This window comes from Salvelinus namaycush, chromosome 12 (assembly GCF_016432855.1).
Source record: "Salvelinus namaycush isolate Seneca chromosome 12, SaNama_1.0, whole genome shotgun sequence".
Lineage (NCBI taxonomy): Eukaryota > Metazoa > Chordata > Actinopteri > Salmoniformes > Salmonidae > Salvelinus > Salvelinus namaycush.
Genome location: NC_052318.1, coordinates 47792518 through 47811614, shown reverse-complemented (window position 1 = coordinate 47811614; position 19097 = coordinate 47792518). Strand labels below are relative to the sequence as shown.

The 19097-nt window shown below is 41.8% G+C and overlaps 2 protein-coding genes across 2 annotated transcripts in view; one reads left to right on the top strand and one right to left on the bottom strand.

The window, feature by feature from the left end:
* The first annotated feature begins 1539 nt into the window (after nucleotides 1-1539).
* Nucleotides 1540-4918, top strand: LOC120056667 (protein phosphatase inhibitor 2-like). The gene is made up of 5 exons (XM_039004876.1): nucleotides 1540-1611; nucleotides 3815-3922; nucleotides 4054-4152; nucleotides 4324-4469; nucleotides 4676-4918. Exons 1-5 carry the CDS (start codon nucleotides 1547-1549, stop codon nucleotides 4894-4896), a joined length of 639 nt encoding a protein of 212 aa, XP_038860804.1. The 5' UTR covers nucleotides 1540-1546; the 3' UTR covers nucleotides 4897-4918.
* Nucleotides 4919-13577: 8659 nt separating this feature from the next.
* LOC120057358 (transcription elongation factor SPT6) overlaps nucleotides 13578-19097 on the bottom strand; it is a 60210-nt gene continuing 54690 nt past the window's right edge. The window contains exon 38 of the mRNA XM_039005948.1: nucleotides 13578-16362. Coding sequence (XP_038861876.1) covers nucleotides 16173-16362 — 190 coding nt within the window. The 3' untranslated portion in view covers nucleotides 13578-16172. The remainder of the gene's footprint in view (nucleotides 16363-19097) is intronic.

Below are 19097 nucleotides of genomic sequence, written 5' to 3'. Positions count from 1 at the left end.
AAGAGACCACAGCAGATAAAGTACATAAAAAGCAGTAGAACTTCCATTTTCTCGTACTTTCTTTATTACATCACAACCCTTCTATTGCGTCACTACATAATCACATGGCTCAGTCATTGTGACAACGAACAAGCTTTCTGTTGAGATCAAAACAATCAATTATCCATTTTAACGTGGGAGGGAAGTGACCATCAACCGAATGAGGTAAGTGAATGGCAAATATCTTCTGAAATCAATAGTGATGATTATGCAAAAAAAAACTCAAATTATGTTTGTCAGATGTTTTTCTACCTCAAAATAGTCTATATCTAGCATAAGTAGATATCATAGGGAGGCATAGGGACACCACTTTTGACTGATGGAAGAGTCTAACAGACGTTTGTCATCAATGCAACCATTTCAAATGTTAATTTTTGACACAATACAATTTCCCACTGAAGTTCAGTCTCAGACTCTCATCTATAGGTGTCACATGCAATGACAGACTCTGGCGCTGGATCATCATTGATGCCCCTGAGAGGCATTCTGAAGAATTCTCATCCATCTGATGAACCAGAGCTTTTAGTTCACAATCCCGACTGCCCCTGGCACTGCCAGGTACCATCTCCGTCCATTGTGCCCTTAACCCCTAAAACTACTCTACAACCAGGGGTGCTGCTCTGTGGCTGGCTCTGTGCCACTCGACATACATGTGTATTTAGGGTGACGGGGACGGCGACCGTTGAGTCAGGCAGAATACACATTTCAGTTGTTAAAATAGACAAAGTATATATTCTATTCTGTTTCAGTCCTCCCCAGTGCCCCTGACCCAGCTGCAGTGCCACTTCAGCCTTGGTTCCAACTCAGCATCACTATCCGACCCAAGCATGCCCCTCAAAGGCATCCTCAGGACCAGCATCAGCTCTGGGGTGACGGAAACACAGAAAGATTGTAACAGTTCTAAATTTCGGTGAGGTCCTTTTTATTTCCCCCTTATTATCCCTCAGTGACGGAGGATGGGTGCATTGCACATTGGTTTACTTACATTTACTAAATGCAATATCAACAAGCTTTTGTTATCCACCTGTTTCATGCCTGAAAGGTTTGATTGAACCTCGTGCACTGTATTTCCACCATTCATAATAGGCCTAATTATATTCTGCTCACCATTCAGCCATCTCCCCTGTTCTGAGATATAAAATCAAGAAGATACGAGGAGGTGTGCCATCTAGGTTTTATAACTCTGTGGTCCTTGCCTATGTTTCAGGAAGAGACAGAGGTGGGACGAGGGCAACATCCTAGCCACTAGCTGCCACTCCTGGCTGATGCCTGTGTCAGGGAGTAAGGATGTCAAACCTGGGCCTCATCTGTGAGTAGATCAGAATGATGGAGGTATATAGGGAAATTGATATCCATAGTGGACATACTGCCATTGCACCTACAATTCATTGATCAGTCATCGTCAGTTAATGAAGTAAAAAGACAAATCTCACTTCACTGTGGACAATAGACATCTTTCTTCTTCTTCCTCCTCCTCCCCCTCTTCCTCCTCAGGTGTAGTGTCACCATGTTGGATGGAGGTGCAGGCACCAGTACATCAGGAGAACAGATATGTCTGTGTATGAGTAAGAGGTAAGAGGACAGAAAGAACATTGCGTGTTATGCATCAGATATGCTGTATCTGTCTTGATGTACAGTACCAGTCAAAAGTTGACAACTACTCATTCAATGGGTTTTCTTTTCTTTTTTACTATTTTCTACATTGTAGAATAATAGTGAAGACATCAAAACTATGAAATAACACATATGGAATCATGTAGTAACCAAAAAAGTGTTAAACAAATTAAAATATATTTTATATTTGAGATTCTTCAAAGTAGCCACCCTTTGCCTTGATGACAGCTTTGCACACTATTGGCATTCTCTCAACCAGCTTCATGAGGTAGTCATCTAGAATGCATTTCAATTAACAGGTGTGCCTTGTTAAAAGTGAATTTGTGGAATTTCTTTCCTGCTTAATGCGTTTGAGCCAATCAGTTGTGTTGTGACAAGGTAGCGGTGGTATACAGAAGAGCCCTATTTGGTAAAAGACCAAGTCCATACTATGGCAAGAAAAGGTCAAATAAGCAAAGAGAAACAACAGTCCATTATTATTTCAAGACATGAAGGCCAGTCAATGCGGAACATTTCAAGAACTTTGAAAGTTTCTTCAAGTGCAGTCGCAAAAACCAACAAGCGCTTTGATGAAACGGGCTCTCATGAGGACCGCCACAGGAAAGGAAGACCCAGAGTTACCTCTGCTGCAGAGGATAAGTTCATTAGACTTAACTGACCTCAGATTGCAGCCCAGATAAATGTTTCACAGAGTTCAAGTAACAGACACATCTCAACATCAACTGTTCAGAGGAGACTGTGTGAATCAGGCATTCATGGTTGAATTGCTGCAAAGAAACCACTACTAAAGGACACCAATAATAAGAAGAGACTTGCTTGGGCCAAGAAACACCAGCAATGGACATTAGACCAGTGGAAATTTGATATTTTTGGTTACAACCACTCTCTCTTTGTGAGACGTTGAGTAGGTGAACGGATGATCTCTGCATGTGTGGCTCTCACCGTGAAGCATGGAGGAGGAGGTGTGATGGTGTGGGGATGCTTTACTGGTAACACTGTCAGTGATTTATTTAGAAGGCACACTTAACCAGCATGGCTACCACAGCATTCTGCAGCGATACGCCGTCCCATCTGGTTTGCGCTTAGTGGGATTATTATTTGTTTTTCAACAAGATAATGACCCAAAACACACATCCATGCTGTGTAAGGACTATTTGACCAAGAAGGAGAGTGATGGATTGCTGCATCAGATGACCTGGCCTCCACAATCACCCGACCTGGTTTGGGAAGAGTTGGAACACAGAGTGAAGGAAAATCAGCCAACAAGTGCTCAGCATATGTGGGAACTACAAAAGCATTCCAGGTGAAGCTGATTGAGACAATGCCAAGAGTGTGCAAAGCTGTCATCAGGGCAAAAGGGTGGCTACTTTGAAGAATCTAAATTCTAAAAAATATTTTGATTTATATATATCACTTTTTTGGTTACGACATGATTCCATCTGTGTTATCTCATAGTTTTGATGTCTTCACTTTTATTCTACAATGTAGAAATAGTAAAAATTAAGAAAAACCCCTTGACTGGTACTGTATGTCAAACACAGTCAGGCAAAGTGTCACTTCATTGTGTTAGGTTCTTACTTTTCAGAGTAAATAACTCACGGACACTAGAGAAGCTTTAACCAAGTTTAATTCTTCCCAAAGGTTCTGTACAGCTGTATTCAGACAACCCAACACTTCTCCCAACAATATATATATATATATATATATATCCCACTTAAGACCCTCCTCCTTCTCTCCAATCCTTATCTTATGGTTTAACAGGAAAAGAGTAACAAGATACCAAACCCTTATTACTCCCTTCAGGTGAACTGTCCTCACCTCCTGAGCTCAACCCCTCCTTCATCTAATCCACAGATGTCCGTCTGTCTTTCCTGTGTTAACACGTTGCTCTGCTCCCGTCCCCCAATACATTCCAACACATTCCACAGCTACCTGTCTTTCTACAGATCTTCTATGCTTCTTCTCTATCATTTATTTAATATCTCAATGTTCAAAATGTCAAATCCAACAATTACAACGGGGAATGACATTGATTGGAGAACACCTAAGATGCCATGCCTCCGCTAATAGTATCAGGCTTTGTCTAAAACTCAAAAAAACGATCATGTCCACATGGTTGATTGGCTTATTATTCCTTATCTGACCTAATATTCTTTCTCAGGAAGAAGAGCCAGAGCTGGAATGAGATGAGTATTATGGCCACTCAGCCTCCCTACACAGACAACCCCTGGATGAAGGCAGATGATGGGTTCACTGCCTCTGTTGCATGGTAACTGTTGGCCTATTTACTAGGTGCATATGCAAGTGAAAGGGTATCATTGGCATAGACCATTCTGTGTCCATCTCCCTCTCTCCCTCCCTCTAATAACCTATCTTGTGTGTTTCTGTCCTCTCCTTTAGGCAGTCCCTGTCCCTCAGGGATAAGGCAGGACCCAGCCACAGCACTACCAGCACCTCTTACAGCCAGCCTCCGTGCTCTCCACTGAAGCCTGGGAAGAAGTGAGAAACACACAGACAAATGTATTCAGACACAAACACGTCTAGACGTTATCAGTACCCTATGCTGTAAGGTCCAAGAGGATTGTGTGATTTTACGGGAAACTCTTATTCAGCATGTCTTTCAGTTTCTTACTGACTACGCTTCAACTTAATACATTTTTTTGCCTTTAGTTCATCAGCCTCAACTCAGTATCCAGACCGAAACCAATTAGATCAACCTAAGGACACCTCACAACACGGGATGATGGGCCCGTCAAAACAGGCAATAGAGGCAAAGGCTATGGCCACAGAGGAGAGTGCAGACATAGATCTCTACGGTGAGTAGACTTTAAAAAAAGCACACAATTACAGTACTCCACGGTATTGAATAATCACCCAAAATGCATCCTGCCTGTGCATTGAGTAGATGTTGAACGCTAAGAGCATTGTGGTTCTATTTTATCTCATCTGCTGCCTTCTCACCTGACAATCACCTTGTTGAATTCATTTATGCATTGATTGATTGATTCATTCGTTCTCACAGTGAGACCCAGCTTTGAAGAGCTGAGGAAAGCCCACTTCAGAGAAGACAAAGAGGTGCTCCTGGCTCGGAGATCCATAGACAAAGATGATGATGAGGATGACGATACGGAGAACACAGATTATACCGTCCCCAAGCCAAACTATTGCAGCTGCACCTCCAGTGGTAGGGGATACGCAGCACCGATGAGCAAGCGGACACAGACAGGTGAGTTGCACACATGATATGACACTGTAATGAACATGATATGAGACTTGCTATTATCTACACTGCAGTCTACTGCACACATACATTATGGTTAGTCACAAACTGTCATCATGAGTGATTACGATCGTTCTTAGAAAGAACTAAAAGGAGGAACTGAATGAATAACGAGCTCTCCTTTTATCGTCAGTAGATATGGCGAAGAAGAAGACAACTCCCTCGGATAAGTGATGAGTGGGTGTCTGTCTTGGCCACTGTCTCTGCGCCATCACCATCACCATGCTTATGTTACACCCCACCTGTATGAGTCAAGGTGTACAGTACCAATGCGTTGCCACATCAATAGACTTGTAATAAATGCACACCTCAAACGTTATTCTCTTGTCGTTTTTTATTACTATCCCAGTCAGGATGTTAATTTCACCAAAGACTTCCTTGAAAGTTCTCCTATTCTTCTCTGCAGATCCTCTCAAGCTCTGTGAGATTGGATGGGGTGCGTCGCTGCACAGTTATTTTCAGGTCTCTCCAGAGATGTTAGATCGGGTTCATGTCCGGGCTCTGGCTGGGCTACTCAAGGACATTCAGAGACTTGTCCCGAAGCCACTCCTGCGTTATCTTGGCTGTGTGCTTAGGGTCGTTGTCCTGTCGGAAGGTGAACCTTTGTCCCAGTCTGAGGTCCTGAGTGCTCTGGAGCAGGTTTCCATCAAGGATCTCTCTGTACTTTGCTCCGTTCATCTTTACCTCGATCCGGACTAGTCTCCCAGTCCCTGCTGCTGAAAAACACCCCCACAGCATGATGATGCCACCACCATGCTTCATAGGGATAGTGCCAGGTTTCCTCCAGACGTGATGCTTGGCATTCAGGCCAAAGAGTCCAGTCTTGGTTTCATCAGACCAGAGAATCTTGTTTCTCATGGTCTCATGACAAACTCCATGCGGGCTGTCATGTGCTTTTTACTGAGGAGTGGCTTCCGTCTGGCCACTCTACCATAAAGGCCTGATTGGTGGAGTGCTGCAGAGATGGTTGTCCTTCTGGAAGGTTCTCCCATCTCCACATTGGAACTCTGGAGCTCTGTCAGAGTGACCATCGGGTTCTTGGTCACCTCCCTGAATAAGGCCCTTCTCCCCCGATTGCTCAACTTGGCTGAGCGTCCAACTCTAGGAAGAGTCTTGGTGGTTCCAATCTTCTTCCATTTAAGAATGATGAAGGCCACAGTGTTCCTGGGGACCTTCAATGCTGCAGAAATGTTTTGGTACCCTTCCCCAGATCTGTGCCTCAACACAATCTTGTCTCGGAGCTCTACGGACAATTCCTTCAACCTCATTGCTTGGTTTTTGCTCTGACATGCACTGTCAACTGTGGGACCTTAAATAGACAAGTGTGTGCCTTTCCAAATCATGTCCAATCAATTGAATTTACCACAGGTGGACTCCAATCAAATTGCAGAAACATCTCAAGAATGATCAATAGAAACAGGATGCACCTGAGCTCATTTTTGAGTCACATAGCAAAGGGTCTGAAAATGTAAATACGGTATTTCTGTTTCTTATAAATTTGCTAAAATTCATAAAAACCTGCTTTCGCTTTGTCATTATGGGTTATTTTGTGTAGATTGATGAGAAAAAAATTATTGAATCAATTTTAGAATAAGGCTGTAATGTAACAAAATGTGGAAAAAGTCAAGGGGTCTGAATACTTTCCAAAGGCACTGTATGTTTGGGGCAAATCCAATACACCACATTACTGAGTTCCACTCTCCATATTTTCAAGTGTTGTGGTGGCTGCATCATGTTTAGGGTATGCTTGTAATCGTTAAGGACTGGGGAGTTTCTCAGGATTACGAAAGAAACAGAATGGAGCTAAGCACAGGTAAGATCCTGGAGGAAAACCTGGATCTCAGTCTGATTTCCACCAGACACTGGGAGATGAATTCACCTTTCAGCAGGACAATAATCTAAAACACAAGGCCAAATCTACACTGGAGTTGCTTACCAAAAAGACAGTGGATGTTCTTGAGTGGCCGAGTTAGTTTTGAAAATCTATGGTAAGACCTGAAAATGGTTGTCTGGCAATTATCAACAACCAATTTGACAGAGCTTGAAGAATTTTGAAAATAATAATGTGCAAATGTTGCACAATCCAGTTGTGGAAAGCTCTCAAAGACTCACAGCTGTAATCGCTGCCAAAGGTTCTTCTACAAAGTATTGATTCAGGGATGTGAATTCTTATGTAAATGAGATATTTCTGTTTTTCATTGTCAATTAATTTGCAAACATTTCTAAAAACATGTTTTCACTTAGTCATTATGGAGTATTGTGTGTAGATTGGTGAGAAGAAAAAAAGATTTTATACATTTTGAATTCCGGCTGTAACACAACAAAAGCTTGAATAAGTCACTGTTTGTCTTAGCAACTTTTAGAGGATTTAACAAAAACCTGTTTATGATAAGATGATCGAGTCAGTTTTGCACCAAAATAGATTGTGCAAATTAGAAAGCATTCAAATACTACCTGACCAACACTGCATACATATTGAAGGTATCAAATAAGTTGGTTAAGTAAGATTAATTGCATAACAACTGTGTAACAGAATAGTGAATGTTGTTGAAATAGAGTAGTTTGGGTAACACATTCTTCTTGCCTATCCCACTCCACTGCACCTTTAAACATGATTGAGTTTGCCATCTAACCACATGTCAGTGGCAGCAGATCAAAACTGAGTTATTAACAGAGATAGTCTTAATTGGCTTTGGGAGATTCAGAACCCAGGAGTTATCCAGTTAACTTGAACAGTATCACTTTCAATACTTGTATCCGGTCCAGGGCACAGGATTAAGGTAAATCTCAACTCAAGAGACCTCTGTTACAAAGACATAATTAAAGATTGACAATTCTCAACTGGTATGGTTCAAGACAAGGTAATAAATGGCAGAATGAAATTTGTCTTGTTCTGAGGGAAGCTACATTTAGGCAAGCAATGTGATTGGTTAAGTTTAGGGAAGTAATCCCAATTGGTTAAGGTTAGGGTCGGGTTACATTTAGGCAAGCAATGTGAGTGGTTATGGTCAGGGATTGGGTTAAGTTTAGGCAGAAATCCCAATTGGTTAACTTGAGGGTTAAGGGTTGGGATAAGTTTAGAAAACAAATACCACATCGGAAATTGAACCAGCGTGTTCTTCATAACCTTTAGATCAATTAAATAAATGCAAAAGATTTAACTCCTTTCTTCCTCTACCATGTACTAGGTGGAGGTCCAGCCATGGATATGGGTGGTCTGCAAAACATTGTGGCCAACTCGGCCTATGTGTCAGCCCGTGGTAGTGTCAACGGCGCGGCGGCGTCGACCATGCGTGACAAGACGTTTCGTGCCAAGCTCAACCTCCCGCACATCAAGAAGAGCGAGCACATGAAGACCACAGTGGACTGTGTGTCAAGCAGCCCGTTGGCAAGCGGCTCTTCCAGCAGTACCTGGAGAGTGATGCAACCCGCAAGAACGCCTGCGAACTCTGGAAGGACATGGAGGATTACAACATCACCCAGGAGAAGTACCGGGTGCAGAAGGCCCAGAAGATCGTCAACAAGTTCTACGAATCCAAGTCCAAGATCTTCTGCAGCTTCCTGGAGGAGAAGGCTGTGACATGTACTGTCCAGATCCATATACAATAGGCCACTTAAGTGGAAAATGCAGTCCAACTATTACAATCCTGAAATTACCCTTCGTGGTCTCCAGAAAATGTGAGATCATCAACTAATAATGAACATTTGATTATATTTTTGTACAGCATGACAAGTCTTTACTTTACACTATGTCCCACCAAGTTGATTATATAATGCTTAATTTTAAACAAGTAACGCATAATAAACCATAATAAGCCATTAGGGAAGGGAGAAAAGTGGTCACTTTACTATAGGGCACACAAAGTGACTTAATACATTAACTAATACTTAACCATTTGAATCACGTTACTTGGATCCATATATCAGTAACTGGTAGCTAATTTATGTAACCATGAAGTATGAATCATAAGCATCATAGTGTTTAACTTTCTTTATCAATAGTCTAGTAAACATATATAGTGCCTTGCAAAAGTGTTCAGACCCTTTGATTTCTTCACATTTTAGTGTCTTACAAAGTGGGATAAAAATGCATTTAATTGTCATTTTTTGTCAACAATCTACACAAAATTCTCTGTAATGTCAAAGTGGAATATTTTAAAAATATTTTTCTCAAGCTTAATAAAAATGGAATAACTAAAATATAGTCATAGCGTAAGTATTCAGCTCCCTGAGTCAATACATGTTAGATACACCTTTGGCATCGATTACAGCTGTGAGTCTTCTTGGGTAAGTCTATAAGAGCTTTGCATACCTGGATTGTTGAAGCTCAGTCAAGTCTTGCCATACATTTTCAAGCAGATTTAAGTCAAAACTGTAACTTGGCCACGGGAGCCTTGACTGTCTTCTTGGTAAGCAACTCCTGTGTAGATTTGGACTAGATTTGTCCAGTAGGTTATTGTAGAATATTGTAGGATTCCTCTCCCAGTGTCTGGTGTAAAGCAGACTGAAGCAGATTTTACTCTACGATTTTGCTAGTGCTTAGCTTCATCCTGTTTCATTTTATCCTGAAAAAAGTCCCCAGTATTTGCCGGGATCAAGCATACCCATAACATGATGCAGCCACGACCATGCTTGAAAATAAGGAGGCAGTTACTCAGTGATGTGTTCTGTTGGATTTCCCCCAAACATAAGGCTTTGCATTTAGGCCAAAAAGTGTATTCCTTTTAGGGTTGAATGGCGGGAACCCGGTTACCAAAATTTACTGAGATCTACCGCCCAAAGCCACTTCCTTTTCCCAAGATAAATAACTGAGAGAAACCGGTCATTTCTAAATAAATCATTTATATGAACAGCATGACGTTAAACGGAACAGTTAAATTATATGCAACGTCTAAATGTGGCTTCTCTACGGCCTTCTCTCTGCTCTCTGCATGATCAATCATCAACGCTCAGGGTGGGGACAGACAGCCCATCTTAGTAGGAGCACAGTTCACAATGCATGCAGACCTATCATTTCATCATGGTAACCTTTTCTCTTGTGACAGGTAGGCCTACATTTGCAGCAGTATAGCCTATGCTACAGTAATAAAAGGACTAATGTGCGTCTAATTTACACATCTCCGTCTGGCCTTATTTTTTAATTGTATGATCTTGATTATTAGAAGAGATTATGATCTTTTTCTAAATACAGCTGCAGAGTTTTAAAACAGCCTTTCACTCCAATATCGTTGCTTTAAATCAGTGCACGTGCGAGCACTCTCACAGTCTTTCTCTCCATCAATTCCATTTAAATTGCATCCAAAATAGATCATCCTGTTCAAGATTGATACATATAGAGAGGTCCTAGCCTACCTCTTTCGTATAATAAATTCAATGCAGTATTAGCCTTATATTTAGCTAATGAATACTTGAATACTATACTTGTAACTTTGTAGGCCGTATGTGCTGGACCAGAGTTATCATGGTTTGAACGAGGTGCGTAATTCCAGTTCATATACAGTGCATTTGGAAAGTATTCAGACCCCTTCCCTTTACCCACATTGTTATTTTACAGCATTATTAAATTATTAAATAAATGTTTTTCATCAATCTACATACAATAACCCATAATGACAAAGCAAAAACTGGATTTTAGAAATGTTAGCAAATGTATTAAAAATTTAAAAACAGAAATACCTTATTTACATAAGTATTCAAACCCTTTGCTATGAGATTCGAAATTGAGCTCAGGTGCATCCTGTTTCCATTGATCATCCTTGAGGTTTGTTTCTACAACTTGATTGGAGTCCACCTGTGGTAAATTAAATTGATTTGACATGATTTGGAAAGGCACACACCTGTCTATTTAAGGTCCCACAGTTGACAGTGCATGTCACAGAAAGAAAAAAACCAAGCCATGAAATCCGAGACAGGATTTTGGTGTAGTACGATTCAATCTTAGTCCTGTATTGACACTTTGCCTGTTTGATGGTTCGTCAGGAGGGCATAGCAGGATTTTATTATAGGCTTCCGGGTTAGAGTCCCGGTCCTTGAAAGCGGCAGCTCTAACCTTTAGCTCAGTGCAGATGTTGCCTGTAAGCCATGGCTTCTGGTTGGGGTATGTACGTACAGCCACTGTGGGGACGACGTCATCGATGCACTTATTTATGAAGCCAGTGACTTTTGTGGTGTACTCCTCAATACCTTCAGAAGAATCCTGGTACATATTATAGTCTGTGCTGGCAAAACAGTCCTGTAGCAACATGAATTGGTGCATGAGGCAGAAATAACGTAGTGTGACTTAAGTTACCATCAGCTGGAAAACTGTCCCTTTTTCTCAGCAGCGGGTGGGGGAGAGAAGGGATGGTGAGTTGGGAGAGAGGCAGCCTCCTTCCCCTCAGACTGACCATCAGATGCAGGCCATCAGTCCAGTAAAAAAAAAGCTCATTATTATGCTCACTAAGCTGCGCCTCACAAGTAACAAAACAAATAATCTACTACCATATGATCATATACCTAACATTGTGAAATATAATTTCATAATGGTCTGCAAAGAACATTGGTAGGGCAATTCAAGCATAGCCAATATGCAGTGATCATGCATTGGGTGTATAGCCTACTGCACAAACCTCATCGCTACAGAGCTGTTTTAACTTTTTAATTTGGCATAGGCTTATGTTTTTTAAGTCACGTTTCCAAAAAGAAAATCTGAGCGGAAGATCTCGGCTTGCATTTTGACTCAGAAAGTGATCTTAATATAAAACCAATGAAGGTGACTATGTAAGAGTATGTAAAGCTTGGTGGGGCAAACCACATTTTTGGGGGGGATGCATGCCAGCAAAGCCACTACACAACACATTAATTGCACTATAACGGTGACAAACTGTTAGGGCCTACATAAAGCTGCCCCAACAGCACCTGTTCTGAGCCCCACATTTTTAGCTATGTAGTGACAGAATTCAGAACATTGTCTTAACTGACTTGCACCAATTCATGTTGCTACAGGACTGTTTTGCCAGCACAGACTGGAATATGTACCAGGATTCTTACAGTGTAAATTGAACCTCTATTTAACTTGGCAAGTCAGTTAAGAACAAATTATTATTTACAATGACAGCCTACCAGGGATTAGTGGGTTAACGACAGATTTGACCTTGTCAGCTCGGGGATTCGATCCAGCAACCTTTCGGTTACTGGCCCAACACTCTAACCACTAGGCTACCTGCTGCTCTGTACACCAAGTCAGAACCGTAGGATAAATAAAGGGGTCATATAAGCAGACAATGAAAGCTCTTACAATATTCAATTAATGTATTTCCCTAAACAGGTTATAGGCTACATGTGCTCCACCAAGTCAGAGCAGTAAGCGAAATTAAGGGAAAATATACCAAATTATTAGGGTGAGGCATATGGGCTACTAACAGCTTACTACACAACCTAAACTTAGTATTACTTTCTTAGCTACAGTATACATATCTGCCTGGCATATTACTTAATTTATGCAGCAGCATACAAGACATTTTTGGACTCACCTTGTTGTGCTGTGCTCACTTGAACAGGAAGGTGGTGCGGCGGTCCTTTGTGGGCAAATTTTGTCATCAAATTCTGCCGTTTTCTGGATTCATGGTGTTTTCAAGACAACTAGGAACTTGGGAAAAAAAACAAGGTCGAATCATGATGACGTCAGTGATCTTCAGGTCGTAGTTCTAGAAAGAGGCCAGAGCTCCCGACTTCAAAACGTATTTTTCCAGTCAGAGGTAATTTTTTCCTCGAGTTCCCAGTTGTCTTGAACTCACTGAAGTCAGATTTCCCAGTTCTGAGAACGACAGAAATCATGCTGGATTGACAGCATGGCCAATGTTGAAAGTTTTTCATTTTTAAGCTTGGAAAAGAGACCCTTAAAACCCAGATTTGGGACCACACAGCCACTCCACTGAATAGCAGGCTTGTGATTGCTATGCAATGCTTGCAGTTAGCCACTGATTCATTTGAAACCACTCATTGTTGAATTTGAAATTTCCAACTTCTTGTGTAATGTGTATGTCCAACGGCCGATGAGCACCGATATGTTTTATCTATCATTTCTCTTCATTATTTCTCTTCATATGGCAAGAATTAAAAAGGATTTGCCAGTAGATTGTCAACTTGATTCATGATGACTGCTAGCTAAGGTTTTGAAAGTATGATGTTGACATGATCAGTCCAATGACAGCTACTGTAGACATAACGTGATTTGACGTCCTATCCACAAAACAAATGATCTACTACCAGTGTGATCATATACCTAACATTGTAAAATATAATCTCATAATGGTCTGAGAAGAACATTGGCAGGGCAATTCAAGCATAGCCAATATGCAGTGATCCAATGACCTTGAGCTTTCTTGGATGGGCACTTCTGTAACTTTATGGCAGCACCCAAGGGGCTTGAATTTTCGAGCTTTACCCTTAGATTTGGCGGTGACGTAGTGTCCCCATGAGTGACAGAACACTGAGCCAATCATGGCGCAACTAGAGGACATTACCAACCCCTACGCTCCGTATTTTCCGCTGGCTGCGCAACCACCACAGAAAGCACTGAGCTAGGCTGAAACACTTGCATTTTGGAGCTGCCTTACTCAAAGCAAAAAAAGAGACCATATTTGTTTGCAGCTTTATTAACTAATTTTTTTATTATTATTATTATTATTTTTTTTTTTACATTGTTTGCAAACTGATGTGTGACACATATTAACGCCAAAATAACAGGCAAAACAGGCAACCCCCCCCAAAATGTTTTGGTAAAAATGTGGGGCTCCCCTACCTGCCCTGAATGACAGGTCGCCACTGTACACACAGAAGCAAATAAATATATTGTGTGTGTGTGTGTGTGTGTTGAACAACACTGTGTGTACATAACACACACACACACACTGGGGGGAGGGACTCCCAGTGTTAATACAAATACTTTATTAAAGGGTTTAAAAAGGTAGAAAAGGTTATCAGCAGTGTAATTAATACCAGAGACAAAATCCCTCCTTTCTCTCCTCCCACTGTCAACAACCACAGGTTTACTGATGGTACAGCAACTAATATTGCCAATAGAAACATGGGACCAGTTTCCCAGCCCTATATATAAAACCTATACTCCTGGACTAAGCCATTGTTTTACCCGTCAGTTTGATTGAGAACTAGTCCTCATTTGCAATTATTAGCCTGAGCATTTATAAAATGAGGATTCTCCGTGGAATATGCTTTGATCCTAGGAGTAATCCTTGTATAACATCGCATATCCACAAATGAAGCCCACACCTGTACAGTATATCAGCGACTCAATCAACTGTATACAGACAGAGCAAATAGTCACCAAAAAAACATCCCAGAATGCAATAGATGTGTTTTGGTGTGACACTAGGTAGTGTCACTTATGCAAGGCATACACGAAACAATCGCGCCTCGTTTTTGTCGTCCCAGTTGAATGAAGGAGGCCCAGTTGAATGAAGGAGGCCCAGTTGATGGCTATTCCGTTCGCCAGACCCGTCGGATGTCATGATAATTTTATTGCGCGTGAAATTTTGGACGTGCGTCTTGTAGTAGGAGCAGTGCTACGACGCGATTGGATAAGGACTACAGCCAATAGTCCAATGACCAAAACAATGACGGCGAAGATGAAAGCAACAACACGCAGGTTGTCACTAGTTACCACAGCTACAAAGTCAACATTGGCTATGTCTTAAAAACAAATATTTGGGGTTAATTTAAGGTTAGGCTTAGTAATAAGGTTAGCAGTGTGGTTAAGGTTAGGTTTAAGTTCTGATTTTAAGAAGATAAATTGTAGACATGCTTCAAAGAGTGGATTTTAAGGGTGCAGGAGTTGGGGGAAGTGGCTAGGGTCTATATGAAAACGGGATAGATGTAAACGCCCGAATACCCAAAAGAGGCTTAAATGCTCATATGATGATTTAAAGACAACGATAAAGTATTCGAAGCAATCCGCAGTCTAAAAAAGTTCACAGCAAAACGAAAAGTTCAAAGGTAAAACCTAGTCCCTACACAACAGAGTCTACTGTCTTGTCAGCTCCTGTCAATCATTACTTCCTTTCGTTTGTGGTGTCGTCATGGTATCGGTTACCATGGTTACCATTAGTACTATTTTCATGGTTAGAATACGAAACAAGAACAAAGCCTAGTAGCTCTCTCTCTGGTCTCCCAAAGAGACAGATCAAAAGAGAGACATACTAGTAAACCATGTTACATCCCTGTGTCCGTCTGTCTGTGTTAAAACAAACCATTCAAGTCTGGGTTGGTACAATGAATGCAACAATGACTAACCAGTAGGGTTTGGATGGAAGAGGACAAGGGTAAATCTAATGTTTCAATCACTCCCATCATCACATTTCCCCAAGGTTTCATTCACCACATATTAGTTGAAATAAGGACAGAGCTCTTAATATTCAATAGCAATTTTTTGGGGGGATCAATACCAGACTCATATGCATAAGCATAGGTTTGACAGACAATGTGTGTACAGTCCAGAGTTAGGGTTCATACTGAAAACAGCGTCTTTATTAGTTCCGATGCATCAATACGAAAACGCAAACAAGCTTCCTGACTGGCTCTGCGAAAATGCTAGTTCGGCTGCCTCTCGCCACAACCCACTGATCACCAGGGTGGCAAGGGGCGGGTCTACACAGCCAAAGGAACGTTACATAACAACCCGCCAACCGATCGGACCCTTTCGTCAGCATCTCCTAATCTTTTAAAAATTATTTTTCTTTAAAAATCAAAGCGAAAAAATTAAGTACAGCATACCCTATCGCATGTTATTAAAGGGAAAAGGAAAAGAAAAGAAGAAAGGTTGTCTGACAATCAATTTCTCCATTAGGTCCATGTCCTATAACTCCGTCTGTCAGCGGTTTGTTTCAAGTGTTTGGTGTCGACTCTCTGCCTGCCTGACAGTGTTAATATCCTTACTAAATAAAATACTGGATGATGTGGCTGGCAAAAAAAGAGTGAGGAAAGAGTGAGTGATAGACTGACGAAGAGATGTGCCGGGAGAAAATCATGGCTAGATACACAGTAGCTAGAAACAGATTCCAATGGGACACAAGTGGGTAAGGAGGGTTAGCTAGTGGGCTAGGAGGAGAGGAAGCTAAGGAGGAGAGGAATCTGAAAGGCATGGGTCCATTTTAAGAGGGCAGGCAGGCAGGCAGGCGTACGGATGGAAGGATGAGTTGATGAGAGCGAGTGGTATATTCAGAAGGAGTGGGATAAGGGGGTTCTATCGGTCCATCTCGTCCAGAAGGGGTGTTGCGTCTCCAGCGATGGACATTGGGGTGCTCTCGATCATGGGGCTGGGGGAAGGCCGTGGGGTCATCCTGGGGGTCTTCTGCTTCTTCCTCTCCGCCTCCTTGTCCTGGAGCCACTGCTCCGCCATCTTGGCCCAGTCCACCGCCATGCTGCCGCTCGACCTGCAGGGGGAGACAGAGTAGAAGGTGGGGTTAGGTACAGGGCAGCTTGGATGGTTGTAGTGTTTTAGAGAGCGGGGTTCATTATAAAGCAGCTTGGACGATGTAGTGTTCTATAAGGCTGGGTTAGGTACAGGGGCAGATGGTTTACGACGTCAATGTGCAAGTAGTTTTAGAACAGTTTTACGACATGGCTTACGAATGTAAAAGGTGGTCCCGGCGATGCGATATAGGAAGATACAAATATAGTGCCGGTAATATGAGTTAGATCTTTTGACCTGGTTGAGCTAGAAACAAGGCGGTTTTGCTGTAGTAATGGTGCAACCATGACGCTAATGAATCTGCACTGCCTTGTTTCTCTAGGGCACTTGGAAACAATGGTACAGCGAAGCCTTATCATTAGTACAACTATTATATGCAAGATATTTTTCATAGTCGCACAGCACTCCCAAAATAAAACGCCTGGTCACACAGCTAAATATTCTGTCCCACTTTAGAACCCTGGTTACATTTCAGCATGCAAAGTTTGGACCTCCTTGATATCTGGTTGCATGACATGAGCCGGGATATTCTGGTTCTCAGAGACCTAAATGTCTCGATCCCGCATAAGGATATTGACAGTGCTAATTACAACATCTTCAGGTGTGACAGACCAAACAGGGGGAGGGGTGGCTATATATTTGAAATCAACTCGTGGCATCATGTTCTCTAAATATCCCTATCCCTAAGTGTTTTTTGCTTTTGGTTATAGATGTCATCCTAAGCGAAAATGAGCATTTTTCTGTGGTGGGGCTGATTTGCTTGATCCTTTCTTTCTGCAGCTTTCTGCTCCTCTAATTGTGGAATCATGGACACATTTTTAAGCTGACAATTATCTCAGGTGCTATCTGTAGGGTCTGGAAGCATGTGCCCCCTCTCCACAAAGGTGGTGACCGCTCTGACATGAATATTTACTGCCCGATCTCACTCAAATGTGTCCATCCTTTCTAGCTTCAAATGTGTCCATCGGTCTGGTTTCAGACCAAGTCACTACATCTGCTGCTTCTTTGGTGATAAATGACATAGTAAATTGCATGGACAAAAGGCAGCATTGTGCTGCCCTTTTCATAGACCTGTATGATGGCTTTCGACACTGTTGACCATTCCTTATTAATTTGTACACTGTCTGAAATTGGCCTGGGTCAGGCTACCTGCAATTGGTTTGAAAACTACCTGACATACAAGACAATGTGTTTATTCTGATGGTGTTGCCAGGTGTCCCCCAAGGGCAGAATTTGGGCCCTGTACTTTTTACTATCTATATAAACAACATTGGTTCGTCTGTAAGAAATTGTAGCCTCCAATTGTATGCGGACGATACGGTTGTGTATTCTGTTGCCCCTTTCGTTGACAAGGCCCTTTCAGAACTACAATCTGCCTTTTTTGCCTTGCAGAAAGACTTTGTTGAACCGAAATTGGTACTTAATACATGTAAAACTAAGCATATATTATTTTCCAAAAACACTTAAAAATGTATCTGACGATTTATGAATAAGTACATTGGATGGTGCCCACATTGTTTGTGTCCCCGCTTCTAAATATCTGGGTGTCTGGATTGACAAAAAGCCGTCTTTCAAAAAGTAAATTGATGAGTTAGTTAACCTGTTAAACTCGAGTGGTTGTTAAATCAAGTACCGTGTCCAGCGACTTTGGGGACCCCCCCCCCCACACAATTTTTTTGTCCGAAAAACAGAAAGGGACATATCATTTGAAAGCTACCTTCCATGTCTTTTTGGAAATCGAACTCAAATCTTACTGCTGGCAATGTCATACAAGGGCCATAAATCATGTCCTGTGGTCATATTCATAGAGTATGGCAAAATAGGCATGGAAATGGTACACCCTAATGGTAATTGTAAAGCAATGCATTTCTTTCTCCATCTACATTACCTTGTATGCATCCTCCACATGCACTGTTGATCTAGCTTTTGAGTGTTTCTCAACCCTGGTCCTCGAGTACCCCCAACCAATGTTCCCTCAACAACAAAAAATCCGGCACTGAGCAAATTTCAGGTCTGCCGAGCGCAAACTTGAACATTGAGAAAATTCTGTGCAACTCCAGGCGCGCGTTTACTGTGAACACAGACTGTACCTGCTTTAAGTTACAGTTCTAACAGTGGCCAAGTAGGCTACTTGATCATAATGTAGGCCTAAGAGTGGCCTACCATCAAAAACAATGGAGACAAATCCCATAACATGTTAATAGCGGTTCTATCATTCAGGCAGCAAATGTGTGGTGTTCAATGTAGGCCTACATTCCATGATTCCATTTTGAAAATAAACATGTAGGGCTTGACATGAACCTGTTTATCCACTTGTCCTTCAGACAAGGTGACTGAAAATGTATTCAGACCCTTTGCTATGAGATTCAAAATGTTTTCCTTCGACCTATATAAAAGGTCCCACAGTTGACAGTGTATGTCAGAGCAAAAACTCGGCCACGAGGTCGAAGGAATAGAGATCCGAAGCAGGATTGCGTCGAGGCACAGATCTAGGGAAGGGTACCAAAACATTTCTGCAGCATTGAAGGTCTCCATGAACACAGTGGCCTCCATCATTCTTAAATGGAAAAAGTTTTGAACCACCAAGACTCTTTCCTAGAGCTGTCCACCCATACAAACTGAGAAATCGGGGGAGAAGGGCCATGGTCAGCGAGGTTACCAAGAACCTGATGGTCACTCTGACAGAGCTCCAGAGTT